This window comes from Lepidochelys kempii, chromosome 6, assembly GCF_965140285.1.
Source record: "Lepidochelys kempii isolate rLepKem1 chromosome 6, rLepKem1.hap1, whole genome shotgun sequence".
In the NCBI taxonomy this organism is placed as follows: Eukaryota; Metazoa; Chordata; order Testudines; family Cheloniidae; genus Lepidochelys; species Lepidochelys kempii.
In genome coordinates, this window is record NC_136385.1 from 63,979,975 (window position 1) to 64,006,262 (window position 26,288).

Below are 26,288 nucleotides of genomic sequence, written 5' to 3' on the forward strand. Positions count from 1 at the left end.
GGCAAGTCAACTCTGATGCTGAATCACAGTAACCCCATTTGTGAACAGTTGTTCACATCTGCAGAAGTTATTACAGACCATAGCATAGTAATGTGACACACTGGAAGATACACATGTTCTACATGCTATTATATCTGCCAGAATTAAATAGTCCCACAGATGTAATAAAGGTACTAAATGTATAGAGAGGAGAAATGTAGTATTTCATCTGAATACATATAATGAAAGCATTTAAAGAACTATGAAACTATTCCAAATAGCAATCCAATTTGAGTGAAGAAAAACACAATGCACGAAAAATGTCTCAATGGGCCAGGTTGGCAGGCATGGATACTTCAAAAAAGAAAAAGGGGGGCAGGAGGAAGAAATTTAATTTCTGACATTGCCTCCATAAAACCACTGTGTAGGAATCATGGCCATAAACCCTTTTTGAAGCAGTAATGTCTGTGGGTCTTCATATGGGGCAACAGAATAAATAGCTTGCCCCAACTAATGGTCCCCATTTCTGATTTCTGCCAGATGTAGCAGTATAGAAACCTGTCCATTCCATTTATGCATCATGCAGTAGCTTAGGAAGAAGTCTCAAATTCTTAAGTAAACCAAACAAAAAAGTATATAATTGTAGGTAGTTCTTTGTATTAGGTATTTTTTGGTTTTTTATAAATTCCTTAGATTTAGAGGGGATGTCAGATCCAACTCTTACAATGGATTTGATGACAAAGAAACATAGTTTCAAGAGGTGAACCTTTTGCCTCACTAAATTTCCAGCCTCTTACAAGCATTCAGAATGTTGTCAGGCACTGCTGAGGCAAGGAATTGATCTGTGTGCTCATCCTTCTCCAAAGGGGTCCAAAAGGATTGAGAGATGAGGCTGCAGAATTTCTTAATGCAAAAACCTTCATCAGGCAAGGAAGAAGGGGAGATCTCAAACAAGTACGGGTTCTGTGAAGTTGTTTGAGTGCAAAAATCTGTCAAGTCAAAACGGATGCAGAAGGGTTGCTCTCTGGAGAATACATCCTGTAAAGAAGGTTCCTCATGGCAACAGACTTTTGAAGATTCAAGCTCATCAGACAAAGCTGGCAGAAGTTCTTCTGGTTTCTGGCAGCTCTAAGAAATCGTATGGCACTGACAGAAAGGAGTCTCATAGTACATCAACTGATGGATGTCACCAGGCCATGGTGCAGCTGACCTACCTCAAACCTCAGGGTGCTGCAAAGAAGAAAAAAATATATATTCAGCTCTGAGCTGGGTCATTTCCATCCTTCTTGAGACCTTTGTTAGATCCCCTTGGCTTGATCTCCCCAAAACACCTCAGTGGAGATGCTCGAAGGGTTCACCAGTGTTCTCAGTACCAATCTGCGATTACTTCCTTTTGGGCTCAGTGTCTCCTTGGCAGCTAGGAGCTGTGGGAATCTCTGTCTAGAGGCTTCTGCTTTGGTGCTAATGGATTTTTTTGTTCTACTGTGGGGATGTCAGCTTCATAGATTCCAAAGTCAGAGGGACCGTTGTGATCATCTAGTTTGACCTTCTGTATAACCAGCCACAGAACTTCCCCAAAATAATTCCTAGAGCATATATTTTAGAAAACATCCAATCTTGATTTAAAAATTGCCAGTAATGGAAACGCCATCATGATCATAGGTAAATTATTCCAATGATATTTCCAATCAACACTGTAACCTTTATCAAACAAACTTGTAATCTCATAAAATAAGGATCTACTTTCCATAAATCTATGTTGATTAGCATTAATTATATTCTTCTCCTTTAATTCTTTGTTATTCAAGTTCCATATCAGCTGCTGTATTACCTTACCCTGGAATGATGACTGACAGGCCTGTAATTACTCAGGTCATCCTGTTTACTCTTTTAAAATATTGACGCACCAATAACTTCCGGTGTTCCAAGACTCACTGGAAATCAACATTCACTGTTCAGCGAACTCCTCAGCCAGCTCTTTTAAAACTTGGATGGAAGCTATTTGGACCTGCTGATTTTAAAATTTCTAACTTCAGTAGATCCTGTTCAATATTCTTCTGATATACGAGTAGAATGGAAAATGTTATCATATGATATTACTACATCTATTTTTCCCCTCAAATACAGAACAGAAATATTAATTGAACATTTCTGCAATTCTGCTATTTCCATGTAGTAATGAACCAATATCATTGTAAGGATTCTTTTTGAGCCTATTATTCTTGAAAAAACTCCTCCTTATTGTCCTTAACCCTGATGACCATAGAGTTCTCCTTGTGGCCCTTGGCTTCCCTTACCAATTTTTTACAATTCCAGGCTTCTGATTTATATTCATTACCATCAATTTCTTCCTTTTGTTTTATACTATTTTATTGTTTCTTTATAGCTGCCTTCACTTTCCTTCTTCACAAGATGGCTTTCTTCCTTGATTTGTAGGCTTATGGCTTTTTGGAGATCTAGGAAAGTGTTTATAAACCATTCCAAATTATCATTTACATTTTTCTGATTAAATTCTTCATCCCAGCTGATTTGGCTCATAATCTTAATCAGTTTTGTGAAATTATCCCTTTCAAAGTAGAGTCTCTGTCTCTCTGTCTGTCTTTCTCTATATATATAAATAAATAAAATTACTGATCTGTACTTTATTCTGTTTGCACATTATAAATGTGATCAGGTCTTGTATGTAAGCTACCATTAATTTTTAGTTCTGTGATCAGTTCCTCTTTCTGACAAGATGTCTAATATAGAATTCCCCCATGTTGACTGTAACACTTGGAGTTAGGAAATTGTCCTCAGTAATATTTAGACATTCCCAGGATGTTTTAGCATTGGCAAGATCAGACCTCCAGCACATCACTCAAATTGAAGTCCCCCATGATCACACAGCATTTCGCCCCGACACACACATTAAAGATAGGTAAATAAGAAGCCAGTCATCCTGTTCCAAAGTGTGATTTGGTGCTCTGTAGCAGATACCGACCAATACCCCATCTGGTGTTTTTGTTAGGACATTGATCCATAAGCATTCAGGATCATTGTCTTCCAAGTTATCAGTGACTGGGAAACAAGTAATGCCATTTTTGACATCACGTCACTTCTTCTCTTTTGTCTACTTGATCCTTCCTGAATAGGTTATAACCATTTTTTTAACATTCCAGTCATGTGAGTCATACCTCCGCATTTTTCTGGTGGCCACACTGTGCCCACTCTCGCCTGTCTCTAGCTGTTGGAATGCCACCCTGACCTCTTGTCTCTGGTGATTAAGAACAGCAAGGCCTCCTCTCCGACTTCCTCTTCCTTTCTTCCTTGAAGCTGGGGCACAGATATTCCCTGAACCTTGCTATCTAGGAACTCCTCACCTTCTCTGATTCTCAGTAGTGTCTTTACTTGCCTCTCCAATCCAGTAATCTTTTCCTCCAGCATAGTGACCAACTTGCACTTCATGCACAGGAAATCTGTTCTGGCTTCAGGCAGGAAAGAAAACATGGCACATCCACTGCAGGTCACCACTACTGTTCCATCGCTGGCCATCTTGAAATCGCACAGAGCTGAACCAGGAGGGAAAGCCTCTTTCATGCCCTGTCTAAACTCTCTCTGAAACTCTCCTCTTAAGTAATTCTGTTAACGGCTGTCATGTACACCTAACAAATTACTTTTTATACCAAGTACCCTGCTTAGCTCACCTCTTGCCTCTCACTACCATGGAGAATTAACTACTTGGAGACTTTAAACAGCGAGGCTGATCAAAGCTCCAAGGCGCAGCCATGTGGCCCTTACCATGGGACCAGATATGAGAGAGGAGCTCCTAGCACTGCTGCAGGTGCTCTTCATAATCAAATATTGCACTAGAACTTCCTGGGACCTTCAGTTGTTTTGCTGGACCAATCATCTTTCTCTTTTCCCTTTTCTTAGCACTTCTGGGTATCTGACCCTCTACCACCACCTTCTGATAAGTCATCAGCAAGAGTGGAGGATGAAAGAATATCCCAAAAGTTGAAAGAGAGCAGTCTTTTGATCCTAAAAATGGGGAAGGCTCTTGTAATGACATTTCAGTCACTTTCGCCTGACTTTTCAAGGTCATCAGTGCTTCTGAACCCATATATTTTTATTTTCTCAGAGGAGGATGAGACTAGGAATAAGAGCCATGGATGGAACCCCCTTCCACCTCCTCACCAGATAAGGGCGTCCTTTCTGCTTTGTCTTTCCCTCTGAGCAATGGCAGGTCAGGACCTGGTAGTCAGGATGGCATGAGATATACATCTTCTTTTGACAGCTTTCCCAAGTAAATCTTGTAAGCTTTTTGACATCCTGAGTTGCAGAAGAAAAGGGCACCCCTCCCTGTCAAGAGGGATTTTTCAGAGCCAGACAAGGAAGTCTGATGACTCTATCAGGGTCTGAGGGAAGGCTTTGACATGGTCTGTTGAAACCCTGCATCAGAATCACTGTCTTTCTGCTGCCGGTGGAAACAGCAATTTGAACAAAGTGAGACCATCTTCCACTCCTAGGAAAAAGAAGTCTAAGCAGTTTAATACATTAATAATCTGGAATTATCTGTAATTTATGAGTCACCCAGATGACATTTTAGAAACGTCTGTGATGGTATGCTGCTGTTTGGTAAATAGGCTACCTTTTGTGGGGATGTGTTCATTTATAGTTTTTTAATGACTGCCCTCCTTTTACAGATCTTAATCTTTTATTCATTCCCTATAGTAGCCTAGTCCATCAGTAGTGTCCGCTCATGTCACTCTAATGTACTGGATAACAGCCTAGATAGAGAAGCACAGTTCTGATTTGACACATTAGAATAGTTCATGTATTCTCATTGCATAAATGTCTTATTTCTTAAGAGTTTTTTATAAATATATTGAGGCAGAGTAATAAATATACAGATTTGCTTTGTTTCTCTCAGTAAAATAGCTAATTACATTTAGTTTTCTTTCTTCAAGATAACTTTAGTCAGAGCTAAATTAGCCAACTATGCAAAGCAGATTTTCACTGTTTGGTCTCTTTTAGGTACAGTGTGTTTTGAAACCCAGTCACCAGAAAGATGGGCAGGAGCTTAGTGCTTTGCTGAATGCCCCTCACATTCAGGTAAAACTAGGCAAAGTTGGTACTGTGTAATCTATACTATGTAGATTTTTAAAATGTTTTTATATATTTTATTTCTTGCAAACACCATAAAAACACCGGTTTGAAACTTGTTTCTTGAGGCTAAAAACTGAGTGTTCCTCGAATATATGGAAAATCTCCACGTGATTGAAAAATGAAAACTTAACGTGTTTCACAGGTGACAAAATTGTAACTTCCTGCTACTAATGACATTTACTATTGAAATGCGCACTTGGGTTCAGTGCCAGCCACCAGTCTTCAGGTGTACTTAGTTGCATACCTAGTAAGCCAGCCTTCAATGTTTATGCAAAAGGCAGAAGATTGACTTTAAACATAACCATTGGAAGAGTGAAGCTGCACTGGGTGCATGGGTATATAATACAGTATTTTCCTCTACACTGTTGCCCGAAAACTCAATCAGAATTGGGGCTCCATGGTGCTAGGCACCGTATAAACACATAGGAAGACAGACTTTTGCCCCATACAGCTTGCTATCCAAACAAGGGAAGGGAAAAAAGTGTGGCATACAGAGTGAACAGGGAGATAAAGGTTTATGGGGGAGGGAGAGTGAGACTGACAGAGGACCTGTGATGGGAAATAGCTAAGATAAGTTAAGGGCAAACAGGCATTCATCAAATGCCTGATAATGACCAGAGTTCAGATGGATTTAAAAAAAAAAGGGGTGGGGGGCGGGTGGTTTGCTGCTATTGGTGGCGTTGAAGTGCTGTGGAAGTATTAAGTGGATAGGGGGCCCCTGGCTGAGTGTAATCGTGCCCTGCCGCTTCTGGCTGTTTTGGGGGAATATTTGCTGTTCCTTTGGACTGACTGCTGGAGCTTGGAGGCTCTGGAGTGGGGTCTTTTTATTGGGAAAGTATTCTTTTTCCTTCCCAACTCTTCCCTCCCTCCCCCTAAAAAAAGTGTTCTGGGAGTGTGGAGGAGTCTGAAACCATAGGTATAAATTCCAGCATATATCACTACTGTACAAACAAGAATTGACAGCTAGTGAAATTTACAGTTGTCAGTTACAGAAGAATGTGATTAATGTGCATTGCTTGCAACTTATAAGTAAAATAGCTTCTACTACATTTCTTGGCAAAGATTTAATAGCTGAGTGCTACGGTGAGGTCTCTTTTTACTAAAACTTCATTACATTTAAAAAAATATATATTTAATAGTATACTCTGAACAAGGCCCTGTTTACTCTGACAAGCTGCACTTAAATTTTGTGGCAGAGTCCACTAATTTCTGCAGTGCTTTAATGGAAATAATCAAAATACAGTGACAGCTTCAAATATTAAAACTGGAGGTTTTGTATTTAATTATATATGAAAATGAATACAAGCAGTACAGCAGCCCCTGTGTTTGTTAAACTGATTTTGTCATTAGATTTTATCAGCGTACGTTCAGTAAGCTACAGATTGACATGGTTGTCATCTTTAGGTTTCAGAGTTAACGTGAAGTAAAATGGGGTATTGAGACCCCTCAGAGCCATTGATTCAGACTGTCAGCAAACTCAGGAGGATAACACTAGATTAGTTTACATTCACTTCATGTTTTCCAGGTTATCATTGCAATCGTCTCTCAAAACTGGGTGACTGGGCAACAAAATGGCAGATGAAATTCAATGTAGATAAATGCAAAGTAATGCACGCTGGAAAACATAATCCCAGCTATACATATAAATTAGCTGTTACCATGCAAGAAAGAGATCTTGGAGTCGTCATGGATAGTTCTCTGAAAACATCCACTTAGTGTACGGTGGCAGTTAAAAACGCTAACAGAATGTTGGGAATTATTAGGAAAGGGATCAATAAGACAGAAAATACCATATTGCCTCTATATAAATCCATGGTATGCCCACATCTTGAATACTGTGTGCAGATGTGGTCGCACCATCTCAAAAAAAGATATATTGGAAAAGGTTCAGAAAAGGGCAACAAAAATTATTAGGGGTATGGAACAGCTTCCATCTGAGGAGAGATTAATAAAACTGGGACTTTACAGCTTGGAAAAGAGACAACTGGGGGGATATGATAGAGGTCTATAAAACCAGGGCTGGTGTGGAGAAAGTAAATAAGGAAGTGTTATTTATGCCTCATAACACAAGAACTAAAAATAAAAGTAATAGTCAGCAGGTTTAAAACAAACAAAAAAGGAAGTATTTCTTCACACAGTGCACAGTCAATCTGTGGAACTCTTTGCCCAAAGGTGTGTGAAGGCCAAGATTGTAACAGGCTTGAAAAAAGAGCTAGATAAGTTCATGGAGGATAGGTCCATCAATGGCTATTAGCCAGGATGGGCTGGGATGCAAAACCATGCTCTTAAGTGTCCATAGCTTATGTCTTCCAGAAGTTGGGAATAGGCAACAGGACATGAATCACTGTTCTGTTCATTCCCTCTGAAGCACCTGGCATTGGCCACTGTCAGAAGACAGGATACTGGGCTAGATGGACCATTGGTCTGACCCAGTATGGCCCTTCTTATGTTCTTAATCATAAAGACTAGAATATTAGCTTTTTAAAAACTAAGATTCTGAAGCACACTTTCGCAGCAAGGGTGAATTCTGCAGCTGTGGAATATATCTGGCTCTCACTATGAATTAGTATAATTAAAACTTAACCATGCTATTGTGATAGAGATCTTTAGGATTTTTTAATTTGTTTACCAGATAATTTGCACAGTTCTCTAACTTGCAATGGATATCCTAGTTAGTACAAATTAGTGAATTTCTGTTGTGCTTCATGTAGGTATGAAAGGCATGATTTCCTTAAACTGTATTGTCTGTTTTGTTTAACACTAGGCACTTCTATTAGCTCATGATAAGGTTGCAGAGCAAGAAATGCAGCCAGAGCCAGTGACAAATGAAAGGGTTTATGAGAACTTTGGCCTGTATGGAGAGGAGACAGTTAAAATAGTTCGCATTGAGAAGGCTCGAGATATTCCATTGGTAAGTATTGTTACTCTGACAGCAGATCCCTTGCTCTGGAAGAAAATGAGGCTTGAACTGTCCAATTTACTTTTATTCTTCCAGACTCCCTGGTGGGGGAAGTTGTCCTAATAGTAGTGTTCAAACCCCTCCCCCCCCTTTTTTTTTTAATTATTGAGAGAGAGGTGTTCTCTTTATAGGTGAAGTAGGGGACACAATTTTTTTTCCTTTTGCAGGTCATTATTTTGTTTTGGAATTTTATCATCGGTATGCAGGTTAAACTTTGAGAGCTAATAGTAATTTTGGTTCATGAAATAAAAATGTTTATGGCTGATGCATATTTCTTATACTGAGGCTATATTAATTTATTCTAATACTGAAACATAAGTTGCTGCCATTTAGAGCAAAGTCAGTAGTACATCTGTTGAAAAGTCAATGGGTTTGAAAGAAGGCCTTCCTAAAGAAGGCAGTATCTCAGGGTTTGCTGAAACTGAGTTTTAATCCTTACTGTGCCAACAACTGCATTTTTTACCTTTCTTATGTTCTGTTTTTCACGTTCTACATAAACCTATTTGGAAAAAAGTTGTTTAAAACATTTCTGTCATAATGTACAACTCAAATTTAATCACTGTTGAGCAGATTAGAAGTTCCTGTTTCTGCTTTAAGAACTGAATATCTATTTTTAAGTCAAAGCTTTGGATGTGTTCATCTAAGTTTGTTTTTCATTTGTAGTATATGAAATTTTATCCACTGGTTTAAAATATATGCAGTATATATCCCTGAGTTTCATATTTGTTTTACATTCAGATTATCTATTTGCAATTGTGTAGGGTGCTACAGTGCGCAATGAAATGGATTCTGTCATCATTAGTCGAATAGTGAAAGGGGGTGCTGCAGAGAAGAGTGGGTTATTACATGAAGGGGATGAAGTTCTGGAAATTAATGGCATTGAGATTCGTGGAAAAGATGTTAATGAAGTTTTTGATTTGCTGGTAAGTGGTTCCTTCTTTCCCCGCCCTCCCCAGGAATATTTGCTGTCTGACCTTTTCAAGTTGCCGCTCTTTTTTTTTTTTTTTTTTTTTTTAAAGGAGTTGGATCCAAACATCATAATTATAATTTTAATTAGTTAACTTTAAGAAATGTATTTTGTTTTTGATAATGTTGTTAGACCTAGAGAATTTTTTCACATCTGACAGGTTTCAGAGGAACAGCCGTGTTAGTCTGTATTCGCAAAAAGAAAAGGAGTACTTGTGGCACCTTAGAGACTAACCAATTTATTTGAGCATGAGCTTTCGTGAGCTACAGCTCACTTCATCAGATGTTTCCACGGTAAACATCTGATGAAGTGAGCTGTAGCTCACGAAAGCTCATGCTCAAATAAATTGGTTAGTCTCTAAGGTGCCACAAGTACTCCTTTTCTTTTCACATCTGGTCTTTTGGCAAGTCTGACAAAGCAGTGTTCTAAGAGGTATGAAAATATTGTCTGAAGAAAGTAGTCCTTCAAATTCTCCAGATCTTGATGGTCATCTTCATTAGGTTTCTATTCTCAGAAGTCCAAGCACTCAGTAAACCAGGCTCACCTACATCAGAGGAGTCTGTGGTCTTTCTCTTCAGCATTACCCACTTCAGCCTCAAATGGTTCTGCCTCTAAGCAGCAAATTTGAAGGGGTGTGATAGCATGCCATACTAGACCTGATTAAGACCAGTCTTCTGTGTCCTTCCTTCCTTCCTTCAAGGATCATTTTGTTTCAGTTTTTGTCAGCAATGATATTTCTAATTTCTTTGTCACAGTAATCTCAGAAGTGTCTTGTAATGATGTGAGAAAATTCAATAGATCAATTAGATGGAAGTGTGATTTTGAAGCTGATTGGTATCCTCTTAACTTCATTCAAGGTGGTAAAAATGTTCAGTATCACTTTTATTAATATGGCAGCTGAAAAGATTTTTGAAACTGGAGGATAATCACATTAGTAACTTGGGATAAATTAAAAGTCCACTTAGAATTTATTTGCATACTGGCACAGAAGCCGATCAAATGTGCCCCTCTCAGCCATTCACTAGGCTGCTGTGAAGGGACCCAAAACCATGGCCCGAGGTGCTTTAAGCCTGTGGAGCCTGAATGAATCCGAGCCATGCCCCAGTGTGTGGGGTCCTTAGGCACATTCCAGAGCACAGACCTTCAGTCTGGTACCCCCTCCTGAGAGCTGGAACCTATTGTCTAGCTGCCTATCCCCCTGAACAAATAGTGACCCATCAGATTCTCCTGAAACTTAAACACACCCTCTCCCAGAATCCCACCAAAGATTTTGAGCCTTCTGAGTTGGGTTACTGTTTACCCTGTCAGGGCCCCTGCGGTAGGTGCAGTTTCCTTACCATCCCAGGGCATCATTTGGATCAGAACTATCAAATCCATCTACTGCAGGGCATTCCTTGGGTTGCTGAAACATGGGTACTTACTTCCTAATCTCACCACCTCTGACCTTGGTCCAACTGTTCTTTTTCTTCCTCCTGCTCCAACTTCCTGTGTATTTCAAAGCAACATCATTAACATTAAATATTCCCCATTGTCCCTGGTCAGGGGAAGACATGGTACAATCTTGCCAGTTCATGGTGATACACATACAGAGGCTTTCCTTGATACAGCAATTTAATGATACATTTCATAATATCATTTCGTAAGATGTATAGACAAAACTCCAAAATCATCACACCTGCCAGTATCGGAGTGAAGGATTCTAGCTTCCCCTACAACAGAAGACTGCTTCAGTTATAGGTGGAGCTGGTAACTATGTCTATAGTTACAATGGACACTGTTAGGCAATCTTAAGTCCCTGTTATAACTGTTTAGGCTGTAACTTTCAGCCTGAACTTTGTCTGCATCTACCTGAATCTTTTTTTTCCGAAAGTTTCAGCTAAAACTGTTCAGCTCTTTGAGAGAGAATTTAGGGAATTTGTCCAAGTTTAAAAAAAAATCTTACAACCATTTGATTCAAAATATCTTAAACATCCATACTTTTGTAGCAGGGACTTGAAATTTGTTGGGGGTGGGGCTCAAGCTAGGGATGTAGTTTGCCCTCCCTGCAAAATCTGTTCAAATTTAGCCAAGTTATGAGCCTCTGAAAAATCAGTTTGTATGTGCTTAGTAGAGGTTTATAAGACTTTGGCAGTATTGTGTTCTGAAGATTGTCTGCGAAGAACTTACTCCAGGAGTGGGCAAACTCCACATCTGGGTGGGGAAATTCCATGCAGGGCCATGAATGTAGGCCTGGGGGAGGGAGTGCGGGGTGTAGGAAGGGGTGCGGTGTGCAGGAAGGGGCTCAGGGCAAGGGTTTGGGGCGCAGGAGGGGTGCGGGGTGTACAAGGGGGCTCAGGGCAGGGGTTTGGGGTGCAGGGTATGGCAGGGGGTCGGGGTGCGGGAGGGGGCTCGGGCGCGGGGTGTGGGCTCGGCCCAGCGCCACTTACCTGGAGCGGCTCTGAGGTGGCAGTGGCACGCAGCAGGGCTAAGACAGGCTCCCTGCCTGCCCTGGCCCCGTGCCGCTCCCGGAGATGGCTGGCACCACATCCCTGCAACCCCTGGAGGAGGAGGCAGAGGGCTCCATGCACTGCCCTTGCCTTCGGGTACCTCCCCCCCAAAGCTCCCACTGGCCGCGGTTCCCCGTTCCTGGCCAATGGGAGCTGCGGGTGAGGCGATGCCTGCAGGCGAGGGCAGTACATGGAGCCCTCTGCCACCCCTCCCCTAGAGGCCGCAGGGACTTTGTGCCAGCTGCTTACAGCAGCAGCATGGGGCGGCAATCCTGCATGCCGGATCCAAAGCCCTGATGGGCAGGATCCAGCCCACTGGCCATAGTTTGCCCACCCCTGACTTACTCCATACTGACATAGCTCCCACCAGATAGAATCATATAATGGAAGATTGAATGTAGTATTGTGTAACTAAAGACTATATAGTATTATTACACACACACACCCCCCCACAGCCACCCACCCACCCACCCTCAAGTTAAGGTTATATGGGCAACCTTAATGCTAGGGTTTCTTAACTTTTGAGTGCTTGACTTCGCAACCTTTTAACATAATCTTATGTATAATAATTTTCTGGTGTTTTTAACTCTAAAATGCTTTACAATCATTCAGCAGCTAATCCATGCAACAGAAGATAAATTTGTTATCCTCGTTTTACAAAAGGCCATACAACAAATCAATGTAATTTAGGATAGAATTCAGGAATTCCTGGTTCTAAGTCCCATGGAAGGGTCAGCTGACCTCTTTCTGTATAAATGAGCTGTACACACTCCATGCACTGCTTTCATAAGACCTGATTGTGCAAACATAATTGAGTGTAATGCTTGCTGCACCATATAAATCAGGTCCTAAGAACCCCATTGTGCAATCATTTACACACACACTTTATTTTAAGCACTGTGAGTTGACTTGTCAGTCAGGAGAACTACGTGGTGTGTAAATTGAAGTGTATGTGTAAGTCTTTACAGGATTGGGATCTTAAGTATGTGAGCTCTTCAGGGCAAGGACTTCGCTGACTTTCTTTATAGGACTGAGCACAACATCTGTGGTTAACAATTAAATATTTTAGCTGTTAGTGATATAATTTCTATGGATGATGGTTTTGTGCCTTGACGTGAGGAAAATACTGTAAATTTGTTTATGTACATTTTGGCAATGTTTCAGTATAAGCAAGCACTCTCTTTACACTTGTAATTAGAAACACTGTTTTATAACTGAAAGAAATTTGAGTTCACCATGAACATTTTCATCTTTGTTTTAGCTTCTTTTCCAGTATTAACTGACTTATTAACAACTCAGAAAAGAGTGGCAGAATTGTAATCCTTGTAGTTCTCTAATTTCCCCATCTTTTCTCAGTAAAGTTGTATAGAGAAAATAATTTGTACAACCAAGCTTTCTAGGCTTCCATCATCTGGAGATCAGCATCAAGCTCTTTAGTCTTTCCTACTGTGTCACTTTTCTCTAGGAATGTATGTATATTGGGATTATTATAAATCTTAACCCACATAGTGATATAATGATGCATTTGATTATAGGGCCTGGATTTTCTTGGAATTTGTATTGCATTTTGAAAACAGTAAATGTTATTTATTGGAATCCCTAATTCAAATAGTCAAGTATTTATGGTGTAGATTACTGGAATCTTGTTTTTTGTTGCAGGCTGACATGCATGGCACTCTGACATTTGTGCTGATACCCAGTCAACAGAGCAAGCCGCCTCCTGCCAAGGAGACAGTTGTAAGTGAAATTTATGTTAATCTTACAACCGTTGTTTTTCACCCAGTGCTTACAAAGGTCTTTTGTGGGTCATTTTACAGGACGAAACAAAAGAAATTGATTTAGACCTCAAAGATTTGAGTAACACTGCTGAAAATAATCACAGGTGACTGCCTAGAGCATTGGTTCTCAAGCAGGGGTCCGTGTACCCCTGCAGGTACACAGAGATCTTCCAGGGAGTACATCAACTCATCTGGATATTTGCCTAGTTTTATAACAGGCTACATAAAAAGCACTAGCAAAGTCAGTACAAACTAAAATTTCATATAGACAAAATGAGAAAGTAAGTAATTTTTCAGTAAATAAGTGCGCTGTGACGCTTTTGTATTTTTATGTCTGATTTTGTAAGCAAGTAGTTCTTGAGTGAGGTGAAACTTGGGGGTACGCAAGACAAATCAGACTCCTGAAAAGTTGCCCGGAAAGGTTGAGAACCATTGGCCTTGGCAATTCCAACAAAATGTGATCATTTGTGCTCAGTTTATGGCCTTGTCTGTGCTTGCAGCAATGTGTAGAGTACATGTGACTACACACCACAGTGAAAGACTTTAGTGGGGGGGAGGCAGTGGAGTCTTTCATTGAGGCAGCAAAAGGCTCCAGCAGCTCCCTGTTGCTGGAGTCTTTTACTGCAACAGGGAGGCAGCAGGACCCTTCACTGCTAAAAACAGTGTAGATATGGCAGGTCCTGCTTGGCCATGTAGAGAGCTATGCAGGCTATATTCACTAGAGTTCTGGCATGTCTGTACTTTACTCACATAAGTAGTGTCTCACCATCTACACTGCTGTTTATACGTGTGCTAGCTGGGCATCCAGTGTCTGTACTCTACGTGCTGCTGCTGCAAATGTTGACCTACCCTATATAGCGTTGCTTACTGTCAGTCACTAAACATGTACAAGTAAGAAATGCTAAATCTAGAGCTGCTTGCACTTCTGAAATGTTCTGAAGTTGTTTTTTTTTTTTTCTTTTGAGAATATCCATTTCTCCATTACAGATAGGGGGTGGAATTAAAAAGTGGTGAGTTGTGCCTTAACTTGCAAAACTTATCTGGAAAAAAAAGCAGTAAATTGAAGATCTTTCTAAAATGTTTGTTTCTAGCTAACAGTGTCTTGAGTTATCTTTAACTTGGACTATAGCAGCTTACGTAAAGCGTTATGCAACATTTAGTCAAAGATGAACAAAACCTTTAAATTACAGTAACATGGTGGGAGACTGATAAGCAAGCATCACTTATAATGAAACCTCATCTATAATTCAGTAAAAATGGGTTTTGGAGGAGCAGTCGTGTTAGTCTGTAGCCGCAAAAAGAAAAGGAGTACTTGTGGCACCTTAAAGACCAACAAATTTATTTGAGCATAAGCTTTCGTGAGCTACAGCTCACTTCATCAGATGCAGTGAGCTGAAGCTCACAAAAGCTTATGCTCAGATAAATTTGTTAGTCTCTAAGGTGCCACAAGTACTCCTTTTCTTTCAGTAAAAATGAAATCTCTGTTACCTTTAATGCATTCCTATGGAGTTGTACTACTTTTATAATGAAAGACAGATCTAGATACAAGGAATTTTGGTCATCTGACGCTGACCAATCAGAATAGTTAATACTGCATTCACTACTCTTTATGTGCCTGTAGGTTTTTTGCTGTCATTGAAGGTCAGTAAAAGTAACCTGAGACCTATAATTATCTCCTTAATCCAGTTTAAATTTCCAAAATATTAGAAAAATGTCTTTCTGGGGGCTGAGCAGAAAAATGACAAAGAATAAAAAGTGTGGGGTTTTTTTTTGGTGTTTTTTTTAAAAGATCAGAGAGAGCTTGTGAAATCATAAATTATTAATAATCTGTAAATTTGGCACTGATGTGACCGCTACTGGACTACTGTGTCCACAAATCAAGAAGGATGTCGATAAACTGGAGAGGGTTCAGACAAGAGCCACAAGAATTACTAAAAGATTGGAAAACATGCTATAAACTGATAGTAAGAGACTCAGTGAGCTCAGTCTATTTAGCTTTACAAAGAGAAGGTTAAGGGGTGACTTAATCATATAAGTACCAGGAGGGGGAACAAAAATTGGATAGTGGGCTGTTCAATCTAGCAGAAAAAAGTATAGTAAGACACAATGGCTAGAAGTTGAGGCTAGATAAATTCAGACAGGAAACAAGGTAAAAAAAAAAAACCAACACTTATCAACCATTGGCACAATTTACCAAGGATTGTGGTGGATTCTCCATCACTGGCAATTTTTAAATCTAGTTGGATGTTTTTCAAAAGGGAATTAATTCACAGAAGTCCTATGGCCTGTGGTATGCAGGAAACTAGATGATCACAGTGGTCCCTTCTGGCTTTTTAATTTATAATCTGTCAATTTGTTTCTTACATATAGCCACCATTGTGTTGAAAACTGTAATTCAGACAGTAGTAAAACTCTGGTACTAATGAAGTGATCTCTTCCCCAGAAAAATTATTTGACTATAAGCAAATTCCACTGCACATACAATACTGCCTCTAAGGATTTTCTTTACCTTCATAAAAATAGGCAATTGACTGCATTTTCACATTCTGTAAAAGGAGTGTGTGTTCTCAGTTCTCCTCACCAACCTTTTCAGCATGTATGGATCTACTGTGTGTGTTCTGTGACTATAATTCCTATTTAAATTATTACGTAGTGAAAAACATTGTATAATGGAAGAAGGCTTCTGCAGTGTGAAGTGAGATTTTTTTGTTTTGCCACATACCTGTGACTAATAGCACTTTGGTAAACTCCCTTAATTAGATAGAGTTAGTATTTTCATCATACTAAAGTCCATAGTCTATCACAGTGAACTTTCAAACTGTTGCAGCTTGGAGACAAGCTCAGACCCGTCAACCTTCCTGCCAGTGACTATGCCCCTCCTCTGACAAGCCAGCTAGTTTAATTTTTGCCTTCACAGAAGCGGGTGCATGGTTCCAGGCCTCTCTGTTTTCAGACCTTTTTTTAAAAAGACTTTTTTCCTGTTTAAGGAACTAATTTGGCTGCAAATTCTCAAATTGTATTCCAGAATTACCTCTTTTTGGCAAAGGGAATAGATTCCTTCCTTCCCAAAGATACTATAGCAGTTGGAACCCCCTTTTACCTATATAGAATGCAGCATGGTGGGGAAAGCAGAAATGTGTGCCTCTCGTATCCATTTTCAACTGTCTTGGTGGGGAGTTTTGCCTTGTCTGTAGGCAGGATCTAGGCTTTTCACAAGTTTAGTGTTCCTTAGCCCAAATCTAACAGAATTCCCATAGCACAGTAGTTTTTGGCACTAGAGAGGAATAGCAGTGTCATGCACTACCCATGACGGACTACATATACCTCTGCCTATGACAGTTCCTTCTTGAGCACACCTAGAGAAGAAACTTCCTGCTGTGATTAGTCTTTGTGGCTATTAGAGGATCAGGCATATCTTTTATACTAGTTAGCTAAATTCCTTATTAATGTGGGTTTTGTACTCTCTGACACCTAGCTCTGTGCTGCAGTACATTTTCCAGTGCTTCGGGCTGTCTGCTTAGGGAGCCTCAGTGTTCGGTTGCTGTAATATTAGTGATTTGGTGCATTTATTCTTGGCACATCTTTTCAGCACACTTAATTTCAGTTCTCTACCACCTTGCGTGTCCTGGATTTTACTCATTCATGCTTTAGCCTACTTCGCCTTATCACATATTCCTTATGTGATTGATGCACCTGGCTCAACCAGGCCTGTGTGGCCAGTGGCAGCTGTAGAAGGCCTTTGCCCTGGTTGATTTTCCTCCAAAGAGAATTACCAGGAACTCAGAGAAATTATCCATTATGGTGTAGACTTTGCCTTATGTCAGGTGTGAGCATCCTGTAATGCAGGATATGACTGCAAAGGATGCTACTTTGAGTGGATTCCTTCAGCTTGGCTGCAGACATCTAATTTCCAGCAGAAAAAATTCAAGGACCTGCTATATGCCAAAGAGAACCTGTTTGGGAAGCAGATGTAAGCCTCTTTACAGAGGGGAAAAATAACATGCATACTAGTGTCTTGGACCTGTTTCATGGCCCTAATTTAAAAGATGCAAAAGAAGTTTTTCTTCTTATAAGCCATCTACAACTGATTTCAAAGGATCCCAGCTCCAGAGTGGTCAGCCTCATCAGCTGCAGAAGCTGACTGGTTCTAAGCCCAGTTCGTACAAGCAGCAAAAGCTTTAGGGTTCCAGAATGTGTACCATATGTGCTACTTTCAGTATCCTGCCAGGATATCCGTGCTTGGAGCAAACTTAAAAGCTTTTTACACCTAGTCAGCCCTGGCCACCTTAGACACATGGTGCAAACTCAGTTCGGTGAAGCAACTAAATCAGGATTTCAGAAATACTTCCAGATTGTCAGTGCCCAAGAATTCTCTCTCTCTCTTCTCAGTGTCAGGAAAAAATGCTGCAGGAAATCCAGTCCCTCCTGGCAAAGACAGTCATCAGTTTGTGCAACTTCGTGAAAAAGGAAATGGATTTTATGCTAGGTACTTCCTGATGAGCAAAAAAGCCAGGAGGACCCTGACCCTTCAGGATCTCAAGGAATTAAATCAGTATCTGGTCAGAGAAAAAAATCTGAGCTAAGGGAGTTGTATAGGCTTTGCGATAAAGAGTGCTAACACAAGAATCAGAGTCCAGTGTAATGATGTCTTCAGAGAAGCAGAACTACAGATAAGTAGTCTTCCCTTTTAGCCAAAATTAAGTAGCAAAACTAGGAATTTGCATTAAAAGTGCCACCAAAACCCCTATGTGTGTCTCCATTAACTTCATTAACTGGATTGAACTATTTCACCTCAGTGTTTTTGGCACATAGTCATTTGTATGAAAGGATTTTCATGCCTTCATCTTCAGTTTCTAACCTTCCCCCAAATTGGTACGGCTATATTTTCCCCACCATTATACATATATTAGTAGTGCCGTCCATACCTGCATACAAGAGACTGACTCAAATATTGAAATTACAACTTGTCACAGATTTTGTTTCACAGCCAAAGGGAGAGAATGTTTTAGGGGATATGAATCCTTGGAATTACTAAATATATTTTCCCTTTTATTTTTATATCTCTTGTTTCCTAGATACACGTGAAAGCACATTTTGACTACGATCCTTCTGATGATCCTTATGTACCTTGCCGAGAATTAGGTCTGTCTTTTCAAAAGGGAGATATACTCCATGTGATCAGCCAAGAAGATCCAAACTGGTGGCAGGCCTACCGAGATGGAGATGAAGACAATCAGCCTTTGGCAGGCCTTATCCCAGGTACAGTGCAATGTAACCAAAAACACAGATGTGCAGAAATTTTGAGGTGCCATTGTTTGGAATACAAGCCACTACAGCAAGTGAAAAGTCTTGAGAGACTTTTATATCCTGGAGTTTGGCTCGTTAAATGTCCATCTCTTGCTTGAACCTCTTTTGAGCAAAGAGAACCACTGTGATGGTTTTGTGATATAGAAATTAATTTACATGTTCAAAAATAGTTACCTATTTCTTAGCAAGCAGGTGTTAATTTTCTCATACACAGGCATCCACTGGTATGTCTGCCAATCACAGATTAGTCCTGATCATTCCACTAGTTTCTGCTTTTTTCCCTTTGAGTTCACATTTCCTCTGCTGCTTGCTGCAGCAACACTGCACCTTAACCCCAGTTTACTCTGCCGCCCTCTGAGAAAGCAAATTTAGGCTCAGTAAGTACAGAGAGCAGTAGGTAGAGAAATTGCTCTTTCAAACTGCTTGGAGCTTCAGATTAATTGGATTTTCAGTCATTGGAACCAGTGTTTACCTTCTATTGTGGAGCATCAGCAAGAGAGTTATTTATTAAGATCTTATCTGTTACACCCATGCAATGCAAATCCATTGGCAGCAATATGGTGAACAAGAAATAATTTGAAGACAGGTGTTTCACAAGTGTGACTTCATTACTTTGTGATGTTTGGATGAGATGAAAAGGAACTCAGTTTGATTCTGTAAGTCCAGGCTGATTTTGCAGGGCTGGAATTTATAAAAACACAAAACATCCACATCTTTTACTTGCAAACTGAGCATATTTAATATGAAAATCATTGCAAAACAATGCCATTCTTTTATAATCACTCTTCAAAGCAGAATTGCTCAGAGTAATACTAAGGATACACTCCTCTTCCTTGAGAGGTTTATGTTGGGAACGCTACAGTGAACTACAGTTTTCTAAATAACTTTCTCCTTTTATAAGTGTTTGCATGGTATTTCTCAAAGAGCTGAATCCTTCCATTTAAGAATCATAGACGTTAAAGATGGAAATATCTTATTGGATCATGCAGTCCCTGTCCTTAACAATACAGGATTGTTCCCTATACAGTAACTCCTCACTTAATGTTGTAGTTATGTTCCTGAAAAATGTGACTTTAAGCGAAACAATGTTAAGCGAATCCAATTTCTCCATAAGAATTAATGTAAATGGGGGGGTTAGGTTCCAGGGAAATTTTTTTTTGCCAGACAAAAGGCATTATATACATCTAAAACAATTTTAAACAAGCAATTTAATACAGGTATTAAACAGGTTGGCAGCTCCTCTACACACCACCCCCCCCACCCCACCCCCAGTGCCTCCCGTCCGCCAGCGGACCCCGCGGATCAGTGCCTTCTGCCGGTGGCAATCAGCTGATTTGCGACGTTCAGGAGGAGCGAGGATGTGGCACGCAGCCTGGCTCCTGCCCGCGGCAGTCAGCTGGTTTGCGGTGTTCAGGAGGCAGGGGAGGGAGCGGGGAGGCTGCGCACTGTGTCCTCGCTCCTCCCCGCAGCCTCCTGAACACTGCAAGATCGCTGATTGCTGCGAGCAGGAGGCGGGGGGAACAGAGGGGGAAGGCACTAATCCGCAGGGTCCCTTGGCAGGTGGGAGGTACGGGGGGGGCCTGCCAGCCATGGAAAAACAGGCAGCCAAACGACGTTATAGGGGAGCATTGCACAACTTTAAATGAGTCTGTTCTGTAATGGAGCAGGGACGTAACATCGAAACAATGTTAAGCGAGAGGACGTTAAGTGGGGAGTTACTGTATTACACCATCACTTGCCCTAAGTATGTATGCATAGGTGCACTTACTGATGTTGCCACGGATGTGACAATACTGGTATATTTGAGCACAAAACTAGATCTTAAAAGGAATGTATGTTTTTTAAAAGTTGCTTGCAAAATCATACAGCTTGATTCCATGCACCATTGTGAAAAGTTAACCATAAATGTCCATTTGCTTAATTAGGTCACTACAACCAAACTGCAAATAGAACCCTCTGTTTTTCACATGCAGAAATATAAATTAGTTGTACCTCCAAATATCCCTTATTTTGAAGGATTACACTTTAGTCAGTTACCTACATTCCACACAAATTCACCATCTCCTTACTTTCGTTGTTTAAAATTATATACATTAACTGTAGTCATGAAACTGAGATTATAGAAAGTTCTTTACCCTAAAAGAATGAATTCCATAAAATTTAAGTTTCATGTATAACACATTGTCCCTCATTTTGGATCTTTGTCGCACAGTGTGTACCACTTGGGCCGTAGCAGGTTGAGAGGTATGATAATAGTGTAGTTGTGTAATTCTGAGAAATTAGTTAAAGAAAACTGGCATCTTGCTTGTAAAAGGAAATAGGAGTGGTTTCCCAGTGCTAACTGCTTTTATGTACCTTTTTTATACATTAAGGAAAGAGCTTTCAACAGCAAAGGGAAGCAATGAAGCAAACTATAGAAGAAGACAAGGAGCCAGAGAAATCAGGTTGGATATATATTCTAAAGAAAATTTCTGCAGCTGTCATACCAATGTTAATTCAAGTGGTGTCTGAAGTTTTGGTATCAAAGGCTCTTTCACATGCTTTTTCACATGCATGCTTTTTTGTACAACATGGCTTCTTTCAAGGTTACGCTCTACCAGCTCCATAATGGATTTTAACTTTGCCCTGAAATTAGATACCAGTTCAGTTACAGGTTGCACCTGGAATGCCAAAATCATTAGAAAAACATATTCCCTTCCTTAATAAAAGAGGGGGGAAACCTTAATCACGTATGTTAAAATTATGTTTTTAGTGGAATGAAAAACAGTTTACTAAAATAGAGTAGATAATGGCAGTAACACAGAGTGTCTGTTAGAGAAAGTAAGCAGATTTTATTTATTGTATTTTAGTAGAGATACTGTACGAAGTATCAACCATGTGTTTCTGATATGTGTAAAAGCTCCAGAACTGATACCTCAAGGTTTGGGATTGGGAATATTTTGCTGTATTATCTCCTGATTGTTCTAAATTTACATATAAACTTTATATACAAACTCCAATTAAAGCCATATTTATTTTTTATTTCTTTATATAGCAATTACATATAATGCTCCTGTCAGCTAACTCCTAAGTTATCTGCAGAACAAACAAAAAAAACAAAAACAAACCTAGAGTTTTCAGATGCCTAAGTAGTCGCTGGAGTTATGGTTAAAGTTTCCTCCCACCCCCCAAAATCTGAAATGGTGCCCTGGTGAGCCAGGAGTGGCCAGAGGGCTGCAGGAGGGTTGTGGGCTCTGGCAAGATGCCGCCCTTAATTCTACTTTGCTGCTGACTGTGGCATTGCTATCAGAGCTGGGCACGCAGCCAACACCCACCAGTATCAGGCTGCTCTCCCAGTGCTTAAATTGGGCCAGGGCTGAACTCTGTCATCTCTTTCAGTACAAATTAAACACGGGGGGAGGCAGCAGGGTCCAGAAATGATGGAAGGGGGGAAGCCCAGGGAGCCTGTGGGAGCCAGGGATGATGGGTGCGAGGCGCCAAAATACAAGTTTACCCAGGGTGCCATTTTCCCTAAGGCCTGCCCTGGGTATAGTTGAAGTTGTAGTAAGGTCATGAATGCAGTTTTCTATGTACATAAATATGTAGATTCATAACCACAGTTTGTAGATATGTCCTAATGACCATTAAGTTCAGGGTTTCATAAAAGACCTTACTCGATACACTTTACAGTACCATAATACAGTATGCAGTCAGTTGGTTCAACTGCTCATTTTGGGGGTTTAAACCATCCGTTCTTTCCTTGGAGTGTCTGGACTCTGATTGTCAGTGTCTCTGAAGCCTTGTCTACATACAGAATTTTAGGGAATTCTCCCACCTGTAGATCTAGCCTGGATGGGATAATTCTCTGAAATTCTTAGTATAGGCAAGAAGTTTGTGTAGGAGCTTGTTAGTACTCAAATGATGTTCTCATAGCACATGCAAATCTCATTGGAGTAATTCAAGGAGATGAGCCTCACATCCTCTCTGAGAGGAATTTCATCCATCACCCCTCCCTTGTTACTATAGTGACAGAGGTGGGTTAGAAGAAAACTTCTAAAGATCTGTGTACTCTGAGACCACCTTAACTAGACAAGGGTGGATAAAGTCTGGTCAAAGCAACAAAGAGGAGATTCTTAGGAAGTGTCTTGTATGAATTGGCAGGGAGATAAGGGATATTAAGGCAGTCAGAGAATAATAGTTTATAATAGTCAAGACACAAAATAAGAGCGTATGGTCAAGAGTTTTTAGCAGTAAAGACCTAACAGAAAGGATGGCCCTTGGAAATGTGGAAGAAAAGTGGGAGTATTTGAACTCTACTGAATGTATTAGGTAAGAGAACAAGAAGAGTTAGATGACCTCACATTATGAGTCTGAGCAATGCAGGAGGCAGTTGGTATTGTGTTGTAGGAATTATATTAATCTAATACTACATAGCTATAATCTATAGAAATTTATATTTCTTAATTTACTTAAATACATGTAAAATATTTAGAAAGACAAACTGTATCCTACCATCTTTAAGTACACAGCCAGGAAAAAGAAGCTTTGTTTTTGTGTCCAAGCATTTCTGATTCTAGTGATTTTTTAATTTGACTTCCAGGAAAACTTTGGTGTGCAAAGAAAAATAAGAAGAAACGGAAAAAAGTTTTGTACAATGCCAATAAAAACGATGGTAAGTAGTAATAACTCTGATGTGAACTGTATGTCAGTTTTAGAATTTTCTAGTTAAAATGTCCTGAACGTTCTTTACCTTGCTGTAACAATGACAAATCCATTTCTTCTTTTGTGCTAAATAAAGCTTGTCCCTGCTATTTCTTATTGAATGTTGTATGCATATTCGATATGAGACTGAAACTGTGTCAGCAGAAAGTTCCTTCCAGTAGCGTTCTATATACAAAAGTACTTTTGGGATTTATGGTAAATGCAAATTGTATGACAAAATCTAAAAAAAATTGAATTTTGGTTATAAATATAAATACCAAGAAATAATTGCTGAATTACTGTTTCTTTATTAGAAACCTAATTTATAAACATATCAGCAAATTTATTCCCCAAATCCAGTGCCAATAGGGCCTGGCAGCACACTTTCTTCTGACAGGAAGAGGAATGCATTTCATTGCTGAATAGCGCAATCCTGGAGAAATAAACAGACAATGAGATCTCTCCAATTCTCAGCCGAAAGGCTGATATACCCATCAGAGGGACTCAAGAGTGAGAGGTGCACAGTGAGAAAGGAAGAGAGATGGGTTTCCCTAAGCTCCTTACATTATGTGTCAGGCTCACATTGCAGTTAATACTGCCATATAGTAATAGTGTTGTTATACCCATGTTGGTCCCAGGATATGAGAGAGACAAGATGGGTGAGGTAATATCTTTTATTGGACCAACTTGTGTTGGTGGAAAAGAGAAGCTTTTAAATGCTACAGAGACCACTTAAAATGAAGTGGGCAATTAACATCTCTGCAGTCATAGGACAAACAAGGGTTGTTAGGTTATAAATTGTTGTAGTGAGCCATAAAACCAGTGTCTCCATTGAGTCCATGATTTTTAGTGTCTAGCAGAGTTGTGAATTCAATTTCCCAGTCTCCTCTTTTTTGAAGGGGTTATGTAGATTTCCTTGAAGGACGAGGACTGAGAGATCAGTGATGGAGTGATTGCTTTGTGAAAAGTTTTCACCCGCAGGTAATAGAATGTTTGTCTTTTTATCATATTTCTGTGAGAGTTTATTTGAGAGAATAGAGATTGTCTGGTTTCACGCACATAGTTGTTGCTGGGGCATTTGATGCACTGATGAGGTACACCGCATGTTGTGATCAGCATATTAGGACCCATAGATCTTGAGTGGTGTGTTGTGGAGGGTATTAATCATTGTAACCATAGAAATAGGTCTGCAGGTTTTGCATCTGTTGGTCTGGGAGGGTCTGGTGCTGCTTTGAGTTAGTGTATCCTGGTCTGTGGAAAGCTTTCTTCTGATGATGAGCTTGGGAAGGCTGGGGGGTTGTTTGAAGGCCAGAAGAGATTCAGGAAAGATTTATTTCAAGAGTGGTCTCCATCCAATATGAGTTGTAATTTTTTGATGGTACCCCATATGGAGTGCGGGGGGGGAGGGGGGTGTTTTCCTGTACTGAAGGAGGTTCTCTTGACCATATTCTGTAGTATCTGTGCCTGGCTGTAGATAAGATTCCTCCTAGTATCTGGGATGGTTATTGGATCTGTGGAGATAAGTGTGATGATCCATGGGTTTCTTGTTACATTGCAGGAGACCACTTAAAATGAGTTGACCCCTTATGCTTAACAGTCTGTCCCATCTTGTATTTAGCTCTGACACTCTGGTTACCTTTTCCACACCTGAAGAAGGGGTCTGTGAGAGTTGGTTCAATAAAAAATAGTATCTCGCCCACCTTGTCTTTCTCATGTAGTAATAACATCAGTCATGTTTTATATCTGGTTGTCGTCTTTGTTTTAAATAATATTTTTCAGGGTTTTTTTTTGTTTTTGTTTTATCTCTGAAGATTATGACAATGAAGAAATTTTAACCTATGAGGAAATGTCACTGTATCACCAGCCAGCAAATAGGAAAAGGCCTATTGTCCTGATTGGCCCACAGAACTGCGGCCAGAATGAACTACGTCAGAGGCTAATGAATAATGAAGTAGATCGCTTTGCAGCTGCAGTTCCTCGTAAGTTTAAGGGGAGGATGTGACACACCAGGGTACAATTCAGACTAGTGGGGGGCTGTCACCCCTGCCCTGCAACCTTGGATGTCTTACAATGCATTGCTGAAGTAGTTCCCACCTGGGCTCCTCATAAACAGCCCTCAAGCATGCAAGCCACACCCTGAGTGTCAGTGTGGAACTTCAGTCTTCCAGTTACACCCTGGCTCTCAGCAGTCTCTGTTATACTGACTCCAACACACTTCCAGTCATGGATTTTCCCCAGAAATGTACAGGACGTGCCTGGCCTTCTCCTGGACAGTGCAAATACATTAAGTCCATTATTCCTTTAAGGGAATAATATGCCATTTTATTACCTTAAATAGTTACCCAGACACTTCAGTTTAAATACACTGTATTCGATAAAACAATAAAACAAGTTTACTAACTACAAAGAGAGATTTTAAGAGAGTATAAGTAATAATGCATAAAAGTCAGAAATGGTTACAAGAAAAATAAAGATAAAAATGCTTACTGGTAAGAAGCTATCTTGGTCGCAAAGCAAACTTTCTCACCACATGCTCCCATAGATTACTGACCATATTTTCAGGTCAGGATCCCTCCCCAAAGTCCAACAGCTGTTTCCTTTTGTCTTCTCAGGTGCAGAGAAAGAGATGTGCAGGGAGAGGGGTCCCTTGGGGTGTTTGTCCCTGCTTTTCATAGTTCCAGTCCCCCTATTGAAACCTATTTCCAGCTGAGAACTAGGAGACAGTGTCTGTATGGAAGAATATTCCCTGCTGGGTTTTTTGTTTTTTGTTTTCTTTCCTGTTTGAACTTCCTTTGTTTTCCCTTCCTGCTTGATGACTCTGTCTACTGCTAAAATGCAAATAAAGGCAAGCACACATTCCTTCATTTAGGACAGACCTGGTTGCCAACTTGTGCTTGGGCAGAGCTGTGTGATTTGGAACATACGTTAATAATATCATACAGAAAAGTCTTAAAGCTTCACATACAGTGTTGCTACATATATTTTAT

The 26,288-nt window shown here is 40.1% G+C and overlaps 1 protein-coding gene across 7 annotated transcripts in view; it reads left to right on the plus strand.

Annotated features, from left to right (window-relative positions):
• The window catches only part of PALS1 (protein associated with LIN7 1, MAGUK p55 family member), a 136,522-nt gene that overhangs the window by 92,810 nt on the left and 17,424 nt on the right, over nucleotides 1-26,288 (plus strand). For 5 of the 7 annotated variants that reach the window (XM_073348379.1, XM_073348378.1, XM_073348382.1 and 2 more), the window contains 8 exons: nucleotides 4,993-5,070; nucleotides 7,889-8,035; nucleotides 8,845-9,006; nucleotides 13,196-13,273; nucleotides 18,390-18,573; nucleotides 20,994-21,065; nucleotides 23,201-23,272; nucleotides 25,113-25,280. In XM_073348379.1, the coding sequence (XP_073204480.1) occupies nucleotides 4,993-5,070; nucleotides 7,889-8,035; nucleotides 8,845-9,006; nucleotides 13,196-13,273; nucleotides 18,390-18,573; nucleotides 20,994-21,065; nucleotides 23,201-23,272; nucleotides 25,113-25,280 (961 nt within the window). Of the gene's footprint in view, nucleotides 1-4,992; nucleotides 5,071-7,888; nucleotides 8,036-8,844; nucleotides 9,007-13,195; nucleotides 13,274-18,389; nucleotides 18,574-20,993; nucleotides 21,066-23,200; nucleotides 23,273-25,112; nucleotides 25,281-25,913; nucleotides 26,031-26,288 lie in introns of all 7 variants that reach the window. The other 2 variants (XM_073348384.1, XM_073348383.1) reach the window with 2 other exon arrangements.